At 44.4% G+C, this 17,197-nt stretch overlaps 1 protein-coding gene across 3 annotated transcripts in view; it reads left to right on the plus strand.

Annotated features, from left to right (window-relative positions):
• Positions 1-13,205: 13,205 nt before the first annotated feature.
• LOC129828748 (mitogen-activated protein kinase kinase kinase 4-like) overlaps positions 13,206-17,197 on the plus strand; it is an 88,346-nt gene continuing 84,354 nt past the window's right edge. The window contains exon 1 of one of the 3 annotated variants that reach the window (XM_055889920.1): positions 13,206-13,516. In XM_055889920.1, the coding sequence (XP_055745895.1) occupies positions 13,242-13,516 (275 nt within the window). In that variant the 5' untranslated portion in view covers positions 13,206-13,241. The remainder of the gene's footprint in view (positions 13,517-17,197) is intronic. The other 2 variants (XR_008755290.1, XM_055889921.1) reach the window with 2 other exon arrangements.

The following is a 17,197-nucleotide window of genomic DNA, read 5'->3' on the forward strand; positions in this document are numbered from 1 at the left end:
ACTGGTGTGCAAAGAGCAAAAAGTAAATAAAACACAATATGGGGATGGGGTAGGTAGATTGGATGGGCTATTTACAGATGGGCTGTGTACAGCTGCAGCGATCGGTTAGCTGAAGTTTAAAATTAGTGAGGGAGATAGAAGTCTCCAATTTCAGCAATTTTTGCAATTCGTTCCAGTCATTGGCAGCAGAGAACTGGAAGGAAAGGCGGCCAAAGGAGGTGTTGGCTTTGGGGATGACCAGTGAGATATACCTGCTGGAGCGCGTGCTATGGGTGGGTGTTGCTATCGTGACCAGTGAGCTGAGAAAAGGTGGAGCTTTACCTAGCAAAGAGTTATAGATGACCTGGAGCCAGTGGGTCTGGCGACAAATATGTAGCGAGGGCCAGCCAACGACAGCATACAGGTCGCAGTGGTGGGTGGTGTATGGGGCTTTGGTGACAAAACGGATGGCACTGTGATAGACTGCATCCAATTTCCTGAGTAGAGGGTTGGAGGCTATTTTGTAAATGACATCGCCGAAGTCAAAGATCGGTAGGCTAGTCAGTTTTACGAGGGTATGATTGGCGGCGTGAGTGCAGGAGGCTTTGTTGCAAAATAGGAAGCCAATTCTAGATTTAATTTTGTATTGGAGATGTTTAATGTGAGTCTGGAAGGAGAGTTTACAGTCTAGCCAGACACCTAGGTATTTGTAGTTGTCCACATATTCTAAGTCAGAACCGTCCAGAATAGTGATGCTAGTCGGGCGCGCAGGTGCGGGCAGCGATCGGTTGAAAAGCATGCATTTAGTTTTACTAGCACTTAAGAGCAGTTGGAGGCCATGGAAGGAGTGTTGTATGGCATTGAAGCTTGTTTGGAGGTTTGTTAACACAGTGTTCGAAGAAGAGCCAGATGTATACAGCATGGTGTCGTCTGCGTAGAGGTGGATCAGAGAATCACCCGCAGCAAGAGCGACATCGTTGATATATACAGAGAAAAGAGTCAGCCCGAGAATTGAACCCTGTGGTACCCCCATAGAGACTGCCAGAGGTCCGGACAACAGGCCCTCCGATTTGACACACTGAACTCTATCTGAGAAGTAGTTAGTGAACCAGGCGAGGCAGTCATTAGAGAAACCAAGGCGGTTGAGTCTGCCGATAAGAATACGGTGATTGACAGAGTCGAAAGCCTTGGCCAGGTCGATGAAGACGACTGTCTTTTATCTATGGCGGTTATGATATCGTTTAATACCTTGAGCGTGGCTGAGGTGCACCCGTGACCAGTTCGGAAACCAGATTGCACAGCTGGGAAGGTACGGTGGGAATCGAAATGGTCAGTGATCTGTTTATTAACTTGGCTTTCGAAGACTTTAGAAAGTCAGGGCGGATATAGGTCTGTAACAGTTTGGGTCTAGAGTGCCACCCCCTTTGAAGAGGGGGATGACCGCGGCAGCTTTCCAATCTTTAGGGATCTTGGATGATACGAAAGAGGTTGAACAGACTGGTAATAGGGGTTGCAACAATGGCGGCGGATAATCTTTGAAAGGTTACTGTGTTGTGCCCAGGGATGGACTGGCCATATGGCAGTTCGGGCAAATGCCAGAATGGCTGGTCAAACTTTAGTCCGTGGGCTTAACTTATTTGTGTTTCAACTCACGATAGTATATCAATAGCATTCCACAATAATGAGATCATTCCATTATTCTTTGAACATCATTACAGTACATGTTCACTGACCCAAAGAGCCTGCATGTCATTGCATGGCAACAACCATATGAGTTAGTTACTCACTGGGCACCCAGTGGTTGAAACAACTTTGTTTCTACGTCATTTTAATTCAATTAACCAATGTGGAATAGATGTTGTATTGACGTCTCTGCCCAGTGGGTTTACAGCACCAACAGATCTGGGACCAGTGTCACTACTTCCGCCGAGGTCGGTCCCTCTCCTTGTTTGGGCAGGGTTCGGCGGTCAACGTCACCGGTCTTCTAGCCATCGCCGATCCACCTTTCATTTTCCATTTGTTTTGTCTTGTTTTCCCGCACATCTGGTTTGCATTCCCTCATTACTCGTCTTGCATATAACTCTCTGTTTTCCCCCCATGTCTGTGTGTGGAATTGTTATGTGTAAATGTATGTGTACTCCAGGCTGGTTTGCGCCTGGTTATTGTAACCCGTGTGTGTTTAGTTTTAATAAAGCCTCAATAAAGGGCTCAGTTTTCTACCCATTTCTGCTCTCTTGCGCCTGACTTCCCTGCAGCCAGTTACACACTCCTTTACAACCAGGCTACATCTGAAATGTGTTAAGATAGGAATGTTTTTATGATAACTTATCCAACTTAGGAGTACAAATTTAGGAGTACTATAGCATCGTAATATGCTGTATACACAATACAGTATGTCCAAGTGATAAATTATCGGTGAAACAGATTAGCCTACAGAAACAAGAATATTGAATGGCTGTGTTGCTCCCAGAAGGAAACTGTAAATAAGGTTTCTCTTTTCTTCCTCACCCTTCCCTTTGTCTGATAGCTCTTCACTTCCCTAAACATCCATTGACTGACTTCCTGGTTAATCATGGAAGACTGGCAGAGCAGAGTAAATTGAGCTGCATTGATTGAAGAGTAGCTCTGGTCCAGGGCGTTAGTACACGTTTAGTGTAGGAACCAATGGTATAGTAGAGGGTAAATGCAAGTCAACGCAGTTTACCCACCGTTTGAGGAAAAATGCAATGTAAAAAAATAGGAAGTGTAACATTTTTCACGGAGATGGCAGGACCTCTATTTACATGGTAAATCTACATTGCAGAGTACGTAATTATACTGCTCACGTTCCAGAAAACTTAAACATGCTTTTCTTTTCCTATGTTCCAATTCTCTCTCCTTTCTCCAAAAGTGTATACTTGTTCACTTCCCTTTACAAATGTGAAAGAAAATTACTGGTTTGAGGGAAATGGTGGAAATGGCCACTAGCCCATGCCTCCACTAATCCAATGCTTTAAGGATTGTGGGAAGAAAGGTTATTGAACTAGTGCACGTTTCAGGAGAAAGGATATACAGTATTAATAAGAAGCACCCATGGTCATTTTCAGTAGTTTTTACACAATGTGGTCTCATTCACCAGCTGAATAAGCCTGGTACATTGTGTGAGGCTACCATCGGTGTATTTCTTTTTAAAATAAATAATTCATATATAATGGCATAAAGTAAGCATTATCTTCCTCTCGGGAATGAGAGTGAGACTACGCAACATACAGTATAGGCCTATTAGTAGAAGTAGATAATGTATTGATGACAAGTGGATATACACAGAAGCTACACACACACACACACGATGGACTGCAGCCAGAATCATCACTTGCACTTCTAGTTCTCAAACTCGCTCCTCTATTAATTCCACATTTTCGGACTAAAACATTCTGAATATGACCCAGCCCCACAGTCCGCCAGATGGCGCTTTTCTCAGATTGTTGTGACTTCATTGAGGAAATCCACTTTGCTTCTGTTTATTATTGTGTGTGTGAAAGATTAGTGGAATCTGTGTGGGTAGCTGGCAGTGAAGGTGAACAGGTGGTCCCGTGTCAGGTGACAGAGGAATGGCAGGAATTCCTTTAACCATAATGTGATATATTTACTGAGTAGTCTGTGCTGCACAACAAAGGAAACAGAACAACATGTATCCAATCAAATTCATAATCACAAAAATCAAATCATACCAATCAGTTCATTATTAACAAAATTAAGGAATTCAGCAATCCAGTTCATTAAGAAGTCAATAGGAAACATCCTTGAGTCATTTAGGCTCGTAATTATTTATCATAATCATGAGAAGAATTAAACAGTGATCAGTTATTCAATCTATAACCCCCATCACTTTGATATCAGAATTGATCAGTTCAGCAAACAATGACGTTTCTTATTTCACCCTTTCAAGTTTGTCTTCATATGTACATGTAATGAAATTACATATTAACCATATATCGATGGCATAATTGGCCTGTGATGATCTGTAGGGCTGTGAATAGGTTTGAAGTGTGCGCTCCAAGCCGCGCTCCGCGGTAATGACTATAAACAATAACTGATGGCCCACTCTCCCAATCGCAACAGATAGTTCAGATGAAAGGTAACAGATTCGGTGGATTTACGTGGATTCATGGACGTAATTCATGAATTACTCCAGTGCAAGATAGGCCATGGAGAGGCCAACCATCTGTAGGCCATGGAGAGGACAACAATCTGTGGGTCATGGAGAGGACAACAATCTGTAGGCCATGGAGAGGACAACAATCTGTAGGTCATGGAGAGGACAACAATCTGTAGGTCATGGAGAGGACAACCATCTGTAGGCCATGGAGAGGACAACAATCTGTAGGCCATGGAGAGGACAACCATCTGTAGGTCATGGAGAGGACAACCATCTGTAGGCCATGGAGAGGACAACAATCTGTAGGTCATGGAGAGGACAACAATCTGTAGGTCATGGAGAGGACAACCATCTGTAGGCCATGGAGAGGACAACAATCTGTAGGCCATGGAGAGGACAACCATCTGTAGGTCATGGAGAGGACAACCATCTGTAGGCCATGGAGAGGACAACAATCTGTAGGCCATGGAGAGGACAACAATCTGTAGGTCATGGAGAGGACAACAATCTGTGGGTCATGGAGAGGACAACAATCTGTGGGTCATGGAGAGGACAACAATCTGTGGGTCATGGAGAGGACAACAATCTGTAGGCCATGGAGAGGACAACAATCTGTAGGCCATGGAGAGGACAACAATCTGTGGGTCATGGAGAGGACAACAATCTGTAGGCCATGGAGAGGACAACAATCTGTAGGCCATGGAGAGGACAACAATCTGTAGGTCATGGAGAGGACAACAATCTGTAGGTCATGGAGAGGACAACCATCTGTAGGCCATGGAGAGGACAACAATCTGTAGGCCATGGAGAGGACAACCATCTGTAGGTCATGGAGAGGACAACCATCTGTAGGCCATGGAGAGGACAACAATCTGTAGGTCATGGAGAGGACAACAATCTGTAGGTCATGGAGAGGACAACCATCTGTAGGCCATGGAGAGGACAACAATCTGTAGGCCATGGAGAGGACAACCATCTGTAGGTCATGGAGAGGACAACCATCTGTAGGCCATGGAGAGGACAACAATCTGTAGGCCATGGAGAGGACAACAATCTGTAGGTCATGGAGAGGACAACAATCTGTGGGTCATGGAGAGGACAACAATCTGTGGGTCATGGAGAGGACAACAATCTGTGGGTCATGGAGAGGACAACAATCTGTAGGCCATGGAGAGGACAACCATCTGTAGGCCATGGAGAGGACAACAATCTGTAGGCCATGGAGAGGACAACAATCTGTAGGCCATGGAGAGGACAACAATCTGTAGGCCATGGAGAGGACAACAATCTGTAGGCCATGGAGAGGACAACAATCTGTAGGCCATGGAGAGGACAACAATCTGTGGGTCATGGAGAGGACAACCATCTGTAGGCCATGGAGAGGACAACCATCTGTAGGCCATGGAGAGGACAACAATCTGTAGGCCATGGAGAGGACAACAATCTGTAGGCCATGGAGAGGACAACCATCTGTAGGTCATGGAGAGGACAACCATCTGTAGGTCATGGAGAGGACAACCATCTGTAGGCCATGGAGAGGACAACAATCTGTAGGCCATGGAGAGGACAACAATCTGTAGGCCATGGAGAGGACAACAATCTGTAGGCCATGGAGAGGACAACAATCTGTAGGTCATGGAGAGGACAACCATCTGTAGGCCATGGAGAGGACAACAATCTGTAGGCCATGGAGAGGCCAACAATCTGTAGGCCATGGAGAGGACAACAATCTGTAGGTCATGGAGAGGCCAGGTCAACAGATGTAGATGTAAAGTAGTTGCAATAAATAAATACGATTCCTAACAAAGACAGAACCTTCATGGGCATTTAAAGAGCGCAGAGAGCAGGGGAAATTCCTGTTAGCCCCTTTTTGTAATACAATTCTATATTTCGGAAAAGTAACTATTTTCCAGTAATCTCTATCAAATCTATCATTCTGACGCTTGAAATCTTGTCTGATGTGTGATAATTTTTTTTATTGATAACAAGAGAGAAAATGAGATAGTCTTATTGTAATGTCACATAAACCAGATAGGTACAGTGAAATGTGTTACCTTACAGAGTCAGCCATAGTAGTACAGCCCCTCTGGAGCAAATTAGGGTGAAGTGTCACGCTGAAGGACACATAGAAAGATTTTTCACCTTATCGGCCCGTGTATTTGAACCAGCGACCTTTCGGTTACAGGCCCACAATCTAACCGCTTGGCCACCTGCCACCCTATTAGAAGTGCCTGGCCTGTTAACACTTAGACAGCCAATAAGTAATACATTGTTGCATGAGCCTTTATAATGACATTGTAAGGGGACCGAATACAAAACATGCTAATGGCAAGTGCTATAGTGCATTATAACCACATCATACTGCAACCAACCACCACTGATCAACAGTCAGGCATCATCACATAGGAAGACGGCGGAAGAGGATGTTCTGTTTGAAGATTGCACATCAAGTGGAGATGTGAGTGAAAAGGGTTGAATTACAGTGGCGAATGCAAAAGGAAATAAGAGAAGTAAAGTGTGGTGGAATCTAGTACATTCAAGCTTAATTCTGATAATGTTTTGGTCATGAGGGTTTTGGTTCGATGGAGTTACCTGTGAGATCAGTTTGAAGCATCTATGGCAAGAATAAAGGCTTTCCAGCATGTCTCATCCAGAGGCAGTGAGAAGAGTGGAAGAAAGGAGTGACGTTAAAGAAATAATGGTAGTAGGAGTAGACACCAGCAGTGGCGGTTCTAGCTTGTATGGCTCCCTGGGCGAACACCTCCTTCAGCAAAATAAATATACATATATATATATACAAAAATAACACTCATAAATATCAAAAAGAAGTAACAAAGACAAATAGAAACAAATTGTAGTATATAAATACAAATAAAAAAGATAATTGAATTATTACACTATTACCCTATTGCTAACAAAAAATACACAAATAAAACTAAATTGCACAAATTCTATATCACATAAATACACAAATAGAATAACACACTTATAAAGAAGAGAACCTGATTATTATACTATTGCACTTCAAACAAGAAACACACAAACTAAATTGTACAACTGCCATCTAAACCCTGAACTTTCTTGCCTTCCTTGATGCCAAGTCATCAATTACATCATCATAAGATATCTGCCCAGCAATTGCATGGTTAATACTGATGACAGCAAGGCCACTAAGGCGTTGCTGTGACATAGTGGACCTCAGTTAGAATTTGATGAAGTTCTGCTTCAGCTACGGTCACTGGAAGAGTAAGACAAATTCTGAGAGCAGACCACAAATACATACATGGATACATTTCTGAGAGCTCCCTTTCTTGTATAAATATCAGCAGCTCAAGCATTGTCATGGTCTTCGATGGCAAGTCAGGCAAGTTCTTCAGTTCCTGTGCAAGCTCTCTGCCATCCAAGTCTGAGTGTTCTTTTATAGTGCAGTGTCATACTAAGGGCCTCACATTGTTCTGTCAGCTCCTCATTTGAGAGACTTGGCAGGTTGACAGCACTCCAAACTTCTCTCCCACATTTTCCAAAGTGGAAAATCTTTCCTGAAGGGCTGAGGTTGCAGCATCAACAACGACGTTGAGAAATGTCACCTCCAGCTTCTTCAGGGCACCACTCAAAGGCTCATCAAATGATTTGTATGAAAGTGCCGCTTTGTGGACCTCAGCCTTTTTTGTTGTAGAACGGCCTCTACATTCATAGCCTCGCAAATATCCTTGGCTGATGTTTGTGCAGTCATAAACGCCTGTTGCCCTGTAGTTGCTAAGACCTCTCTCTGTCTTTCTGAGACTGACTGCAACATCCACATGCATACTGGGAGACTGCATCAGCTTGCTCACATGTTGGATCTGGCTCAAGATGTCATACCACACCACTGTACAGATGCTGAAGCGGTATGATCCCACCTCCTCTGACAAGGACTGGGCCTCAACCTTTATCACAGGGTCTTTGGTTTGATCCCTCACCTCAATCAGTGCCTCTCTCACCGCTACTGCCGGATACCTCAGTGGCTTAAAACTCTTACCTTTACTCTCCCACCTTGTCTCAGTCCACATCTTCAAAGTGATGTCCACATGTTTTTCAGGATGGCCCATCGCTGTATGGAGGCTGAGAACAAGGTGTACAGTTTGTGTAAGATGCCAAAGTAACCTGTGGCATCGACAGAACTTTTAGCAGCATCAGCCACAACCAGGTTCAATGTGTGAGCTCCACATGGCACAAATAGAGCTCTTGGATTCAATTCCAGGAGTCTGGCTTGGACACCTTTGTTTTTGCCTCTCATGTTGGCCCCATTATCATAAGATTGTCCTTGTCACGCCCTGATCTATTTCACCTGTCCTTGTGCTTGTCTCCACCCACTCCAGGTGTCGCCCATCTTCCCCATTATCCCCTGGGTACTTATACCTGTGTTCTCTGTTTGTCTGTTGCCAGTTCATCTTGTTTGTCAAGTCAACCAGTGTTATGTTTCTCAGCTCCTGCTTTTCCCGTCTCTCTTTTCTCACCCTCCTGGTTTTGACAATTGCCTGTCCTGACTCTGAGCCCGCCTGCCTGACCACTCTGCCTGCCCCAGAGCCTGCCTGCCATCTGGTGCCTTTGCCCCTACTCTGGATTACCGACCCCTGCCTGCCTTGACCTGTTGTTTGCATGCCCCTGATGTTGTAATCAACATTCTTACTTAAACACAGTCTGCACTTGGGTCTTACCTGAAACGTGATAGTCCTCTGCAGTCCTCAAAAGGAATTTTTTGCTCCTCTAATCTTTTGAGAATCAGGGATGCCAAATGTTGGCCCGTGGACTCCTCTGCAGCCAAAACCCCCATAAAATGTTCCTTTATGTGGGGCTCCTCCTTCAGTAACACAATTCTAATCACAACTGACAACTGTTCAGTGTGGCTGACATCTGAGGTGCAATCTAGAATGATTTTGCCAGCTTGTTGTCACTCACCATTATTGAATTGACCTTGCTGCTCAACAAATCAAGGAGTTCATTCTGTATTTGGTGGCCAAGGCAGCTGGTGGTGTGACTCAAGGTCCCTTTTTGGACAGTTAAGGTGCTCTTTCATGACTACATCAAATTGTGCCATCAGTTCAACCTCTTTGAGGATATTTCCATTTGATGGAGAGGACAGTGTTTCTGTGTGTCCCCTTAGTGCCAGGTTTCTAATTACCAGAGACGGCACAATAGCAGTCAGACGTGTCAACACCTCTCTCCATCTTATCCTCCCAGCCTCCATAAGTACCATCTCATGCTTATCAATTGTTTCCACTTTTTTGATCCTCGTTTCCAGTTCTTTCCATGTTTTCATGCAGTTGTTGGTGTTCTGGACTGCTGTTATGTGAAGTCAGCAAAGAACTTGCAGTCTGTCAGTCCTGAGTTTGCTAAATTCATTTTCTTCTTAGAAAAGAGTTTGCAACAGAAGCAGAAGAGGCTGTTGTTTCTTTCAAAATACACCAACCAACTTCTAGGGAAGTCCCCATGGTCTTCCTGAAACACTGGTGGTGGCAACTTCTTCCATTTTTATTTTTTACCTTTATTTAACTAGGCAAGTCAGTTAAGAACAAATTATTATTTTCAATGACAGCCTTGTTCAGTGGCAGAAAGACAGATTTGTACCTTGTCAGCTCGGGGATTTAAACTTGCAAACTTCCGGTTACGCTCCAACGCTCTAACCACTAGGCTACCCTGCCGCCCCCATCACTCTCATTCCTTGGGAAAACAAAGTCAGCTGGTACCTCACTTGGTCATCTGCAAACTAGTTGTGTTCAAATTCTGTCAGTTAAAACTGAAGGCCAGTCAGCAGGGTCTGTAGACAGTGGTTCATCCTCAGCAGCAGGATCTGGTGGGGATGCTGCTACAGGCATTTCTAATAGAGAGCATATGGGCATTCGTTTACACACATTATTCACAGCATTTATAGTAGTGGAACATCCCACATACATACCCAGTAATAATACAATCCTCAATGTAACCTATAATATGGAAACTTAAAACTTTGCAAAAGGGAAATTATTTATTTTGTTTATGTTATGCAGGGATGCACACATAAACACATGTGCATGTATCCAGACACACACACACGTGCGCACAAACACACCTGAAGAATCCTGCTGGGGGGAAGTGGAAGAAAATGAGTCTTCATCCTCAGGTTCAGACAACATTCGTGGAGACCCCTGTGTGGCTGAGGAGGTGGATGGCTCCTCATCCTGGCCAGTGCCAGAGGGTGCTCCAAAATATTTCAGAAGTGCCCATGAATTTGCATTGAAATACAGTATGTGAGTCTGGCACCCTAAATACATTTGTTGCACAATTAAATATACATGTCATTTTGCACAATTTATCAAACTTTCAGAATAGGAACCAAATGAACCATACAACATCCTTGGCTAATTCTAGGCATAAGACACCCCAAAAGACTCGATATATCACAAAAGATACAAAATATTAGCATAATATAGACATCTTTTAAGTTAGCCTATAGCATTGGAAATTCCCCTTACTGAGTTCAGGACCTAGTCAATATAATCACAGAAAACCTTTATGATGTCACCTCAATGAAAGTCAACCAAATCAAGAATGTGCTAGTTAGGTTGTAATCATTTTGCTGCAGGCTACACACATTATCATGATGAGACTGTGTGAAATGATATCCAATGTTATGTAAGCTAGTTGGACAGAAAACAGAATATTGTCGCCCTATGTGTAATAGCATAGCAAGCAACATAGCAACATAGACTAGCAAACATAAGTGTTATACTAGCCTATTTCATTACATGCATAATATTATACTCATAAAGAGATGACATAGCTGCATACCTTTATCTTTTGTGTGTTTCTCCTCTTCTTCTCTCCTCTTTTTCCTAAACTGGACACCTGATGGCTTAGACCTTTTCTAATCCATTTGTATTGATTTGGCACTGGAGCATCATTTACATTTACATTTAAGTCATTTAGCAGACGCTCTTATCCAGAGCGACTTACAAATTGGTGCATTCACCTTATGATATCCAGTGGAACAACCACTTTACAATAGTGCATCTAACTCGTTTAAGGGGGGGGGGGGGGGGGGGGTTAGAAGGATTACTTTATCCTATCCTAGGTATTCCTTAAAGAGGTGGGGTTTCAGGTGTCTCCGGAAGGTGGTGATTGACTCCGCTGACCTGGCGTCGTGAGGGAGTTTGTTCCACCATTGGGGTGCCAGAGCAGCGAACAGTTTTGACTGGTCTGAGCGGGAACTGTACTTCCTCAGAGGTAGGGAGGCGAGCAGGCCAGAGGTGGATGAACGCAGTGCCCTTGTTTGGGTGTAGGGCCTGATCAGAGCTTGAAGGTACGGAGGTGCAGTTCCCCTCACAGCTCCGTAGGCAAGCACCATGGTCTTGTAGCGGATGCGAGCTTCAACTGGAAGCCAGTGGAGAGAGCGGAGGAGCGGGGTGACGTGAGAGAACTTGGGAAAGTTGAACACCAGACGGGCTGCGGCGTTCTGGATGAGTTGTAGGGGTTTAATGGCACAGGCAGGGAGCCCAGTCAACAGCGAGTTGCAGTAATCCAGACGGGAGATGACAAGTGCCTGGATTAGGACCTGCGCCGCTTCCTGCGTGAGGGAGGGTCGTACTCTGCGAATGTTGTAGAGCATGAACCTACAGGAACGGGTCAATACATCAATACATTACCCATCCCCCAACACTGTCAACCAAGAGTCAAGACTGCATTACCCATCCCCCAACACTGTCAACCAAGAGTCAAGACTAAACCAATTCACCTTGGTGGTGTGCAGACTGGTTTTGTAATATTCTTAACAATTTTGCACAAACCAGAAAAAAATTCAACAATGTGTGTGAAACTATATATCCACAGTATTATGAATGAATTGTGGTTTATTTGAAAGCATTTCGTAGTGTGGCTGATTTGACTACTTGCATTAGTACAGTACAAAGTTAGAGGTGTGCTATTTGATAGATCCCCGCTCCCCCTACCTTGGGCTTCCAGTGGGGAGACCTGAGGTCAACCTACCCTCGCCATCTTGTACTTCTGAGAGGGATACCTTCCTAGACAGTAGCCTGCCTAGCTCACGAACTAGAATCAGGGCTCCCACTGCGACAAGGTTAATTGATCCACAGTCCCACATGATGACATGATATCATTGACGTGGCTTGCAAATGAGCGATAGAAAACCAATCGCGCAAATATCACCATTACAATTTTTTTTTTTGTGGGCGCCCCATGCCGCTGCCCATGTCGCCCATACCTAAATCCACCACTGGACACCAGAGATTATTACTTGTCAACAGAGGGATCCTGACATGTTGCATGTTAAGAAGGTGGATTTTGTAGAGATTATTGCTTTGGTTATCAACTGCACGGAGAGTGCGGCTGAAAGTTTTTTGGGACTCTGAGGCACTACAAGGAATTCTGTCGATGAATGCTCTGCCCTCACAGGCACCTGAGCTTGTGTTGTTGGGAAAGGCCCATGTAAGTATTTCAGTCAACACCTGTTGTTTACTAAGCATGTGACAAATACATTTTGATTTGAACTATGAACTACTTTTTTTTTTACTTTCCCGCAATGGAATTTTTGTTTCACTTCACTGTACAGTAGGTGGCGACAATGCCCCAGTAGGGTGTAGTCTGCCATTAAACCTCAAGAAGAAGCATCGTCACCACTTTGTCAAAGATTTTTTATAAATAACCCAAGATAGACCAGAGCCTATCGTTTCCAATGGGAGCAAATTAAGCATAGTGGGTAGAACAAGCAAGGAGATCACGAGCTATTGAGATCCTATTGGCATGTTCTGGCATTTATTTGCATAATTCCGTTAGGGAATGCCTGTTTTGTGAAGTGCGCGTATATGCGATAACAAATGTTTTTGTAAACTTTGGCAAAGGGTAAAGTCTACAAAACACAGTTCACTCTGTTTGTTGCAGATTCTAGTTTTGGAAACAGAAAACTGTATGGAGATCAAATGTTTCATCAATCAGGACATTTACAGAATGTCGGTCAAAATCCATCTCCCTTGATAATCTTTTACCACTGCCTGCCACTGGGCTTCCTCTCATCACCATATTTGGTAGTAAGTGGAAACGCCAAACGATGCTGCCATTTACACATCCGGTGAAATATCTGTCTCGCTGTTCAATGTGTGATTTGACTGCTGAACGGATGATCTGTACGGGTTGCCGTAGCACTCCTCCTGACTGCTGGAAAGATGGCGGCAGCGCACACTCGGGCGAGCCCCAATTCTGCAGGCGGAAAAAAATCTTAACAGAAAGACACCTTTCGCCCAGGTTTTGCAAAAAGAAAACGTGCAAACAACTATTAAACTTGCATGGTCATGGGTGGTCTCATGCACCACTAGAACCGAGCATTCCTCGACCTGCTATGGAGCCTCCGGATAATAGCGATCCTAGCAGGTAAGCGAATAATCAGTACTACTTCGTGAAAAGAAACTACACAGCCGGGGCTTCGCCTGCTGCCACTTTGTGAGCTGAATGTGACAACCCACGCGGGTCAATTGGCGCGCTTGTAGGTCTAAAGGCAAACTACTGTCACAAAGTGGTTTGCGTGCAGTTGTAACGTTTTTGCAGTGTTAAAAGTTGCAGAGTTTTTGGGAGATACATCTGTTCTCTGAAATATCACTTTGCACTGTGTTTCTATTTGTTGTGGAATTATTGGAGGGATGGAGGAAATACTTACCTAAAGAGGTAACTATTTTTGACTTCGCATTCGATTTGCAACATAGAAAAGCAACTACCTAGCAACTTGCTAGGCTAGCTATGTGGCTAAAGTTACTTTAACGGTTCGTTGAGTTTATTCAGTTTTGTCAGTTGCAAATTAACATTGCTCTTCGTTCTTGCAAAGTTTGGTAGTTATTAGTTTTCGTCAGGATTGTGGAAACATCTCTACATGTACGGCATGCACGAACTTAAATAGAACTCTATTTGAAATATGAATTTATATGTTTTAATAATTTTCTTGAATTGTTTGCTAACGTTAGCTAGCTAGTTATAGTAGCTATCTTTAAATCAGTTAACGTTAGCTAGGCAGTTCGCTAACTTACTACGCTAGGCTCCACGTCATAACTAGTTATATTTGTTGGGGACATGCATTTTATGATAAAGTGTTGTACTTGCAGCCAAAAACGTAATTAAGGCTGATATGCTGTTTTGTTAACTATGACTTGAACTTAGAAGATGGGGATCTACTCATGTTTTGGAATGTATTATTTAGCTTTCCTAGAAATCAAAACTGTTCTCAGCATAGTAGGAAAAGCACATAGCTATGTGCTGCCAACACTGGCACATGAACATGATCTCGTTATAGCAACGGTTATGAAGTACCTTAAGCTTTTCAGATGCCATTTGTTGTTAGCCAGGGATTGCATGTACAGTCGATGTGTATGCTCTGTATTCCACTAGAAAACGGGCTCTGAGTTATTGCTTCCAGCTGATTTTAGTGCCAGTGGAATGTTTTTTTGTTCTATGTGCATCTCTTTTGACCCCACACGACGTCATCGGGTTTGTTTGCCCCTGACTCGTGGCGACAGATTCTCTGGAATCCAATGTTATGTCTCTCTCCCTTGAGGCATGCAAGAGTGCCTGGCCTACATTGCATGGGGGACTGAATTTAAATGGATAGAATGATGTTCAGAGTGCAAAAATGTGTTCAATGCTTTAGTGTGGTTCTTGATTGTCTGTGTCATCACTTTGATCGTACTGGTTGGCTGTGTTTTCAATCCAAGTCTCCTTTGCAAGCACACAGACAGACTTGAATATCTAGTCACTGTACTGCTGGTGTCAGACTAGCCTGGTCCCACATCTCTCTGTGCTCTTTCCAACTCCATTGCACTCTTTGTCAAGCCGAACATGGCATGACAATTAGGTTGTTTTCACACTTGGTCCATTTCAGGCATGTTTTGTGAACTCTGTGTTTCGTAAATGTTTTTTTTGTGTGCGGTGTGAACACTCCAAAATATTTCAGACCACTCAAAAGAGCCCCAACATGAACCGAACTATCTCGAGAGGTGCTCTTTCTGTTCGCTTGAATTGCGCAGTCCTGTTCCTTTTTTTTAAGACAACGTGAACACAAAGCTCCCCAGGTTCGCTTGTCGTTGTTCCCCCACACTAGACTACTGCAACACCGTTCCCCCTACCATAAACCCCCACACTAGACTACTGCAACACCGTTCCTCCTGCCATAAACCCCCACACTAGACTACTGCAACACCGTTCCTCCTGCCATAAACCCCCACACTAGACTACTGCAACACCGTTCCTCCTGCCATAAACCCCCACACTAGACTACTGCAACACCGTTCCTCCTGCCATAAACCCCCACACTAGACTACTGCAACACCGTTCCTCCTGCCATAAACCCTCACACTAGACTACTGCAACACCGTTCCCCCTGCCATAAACCCTCACACTAGACTACTGCAACACCATTCCCCCTGCCATAAACCCTCACACTAGACTACTGCAACACCGTTCCCCCTGCCATAAACCCTCACACTAGACTACTGCAACACCGTTCCCCCTACCATAAACCCTCACACTAGACTACTGCAACACCGTTCCCCCTACCGTAAACCCTCACACTAGACTACTGCAACACCGTTCCCCCTACCATAAACCCCCACACTAGACTACTGCAACACCGTTCCTCCTGCCATAAACTCTCACACTAGACTACTGCAACACCGTTCCCCCTGCCATAAACCCTCACACTAGACTACTGCAACACCGTTCCCCCTACCATAAACCCTCACACTGGACTACTGCAACACCGTTCCTCCTGCCATAAACTCTCACACTAGACTACTGCAACACCGTTCCCCCTGCCATAAACCCTCACACTAGACTACTGCAACACCATTCCCCCTGCCATAAACCCTCACACTAGACTACTGCAACACCGTTCCCCCTACCATAAACCCTCACACTAGACTACTGCAACACCGTTCCCCCTACCATAAACCCTCACACTAGACTACTGCAACACCGTTCCCCCTACCGTAAACCCTCACACTAGACTACTGCAACACCGTTCCCCCTACCGTAAACCCTCGTATTGGTGTCCCAAAAGGGAGAAGATAATGATGTGCAGATTTGCAGGGGGGGAAAAGTGCTGTTTTTGGATATTGATTAGCGATTGCCAAGGATGCACAGAAATTCCCAAGTAAACTCAGCAAAAAAAGATACATCCTCACTGTCAATTTTAAGCAAACTTAACATGTGTAAATATTTGTATGAACATAACAATATTCAACAACTGAGACATAAACTGAACAAGTTCCACAGACATGTGACGAACAGAAACGTAATGTGTTCCTGAACAAAGGGGGGGGGGGGGGGGGGTCATAATCAAAAGCAACAGTAAGTATCTGGTGTGGCCACCAGCAGCATTAAGAACTACAGTGCATCTCCTCATGGACTGCACCAGATTTGCCAGTTCTTGCTGTGAGATGTTACCCCACTCTTCCACCAAGGCACCTGTAAGTTCCCGGAAATTTCTGGGGGGAATGGCCCTAGCCCTCACCCTTTGATCCAACAGGTCCCAGACGTGCTCAATGGGATTGAGATCTGGGCTCTTCACTGGCCATGGTAGAACACTGACATTCCTGTCTTGCAGGAAATCACGCACAGAACAAGCAGTATGGCTGGTGGCATTGTGATGCTGGAGGGTCATGTCAGGATGAGCCTACAGGAAGGGTACCACATGAGGGAGGAGGATGTCTTCCCTGTAACGCATAGCGTTGAGATTGCCTGCAATGACAACAAGCTCAGTCCGATGACGCTGTGACACACCACCACAGACCATGACGGACCCTCCACCTCAATCGATCCCGCTCCAGAGTAGAAGTCAACCGGTTATGATTTTAACGCCGATAACGATTATTGCAGGACCAAAAAAAGCCGATGCCGATTAGTCAGCCGATTTTTTTTTTTTTTTTTTTTTTTTTTATATATATTTGTAATAATGACAGTTACATCAATACTGAATGAACAATGAACACTTTTATTTGACCTTCTTTGGGACTGGGGGGCAGTATTGATTAGCTTGGATAAAAAAGTGCCCAGAGTAAACTGCCTGCT

The sequence above is a fragment of the Salvelinus fontinalis genome, chromosome 30 (assembly GCF_029448725.1).
Source record: "Salvelinus fontinalis isolate EN_2023a chromosome 30, ASM2944872v1, whole genome shotgun sequence".
NCBI classification, from domain to species: Eukaryota; Metazoa; Chordata; class Actinopteri; order Salmoniformes; family Salmonidae; genus Salvelinus; species Salvelinus fontinalis.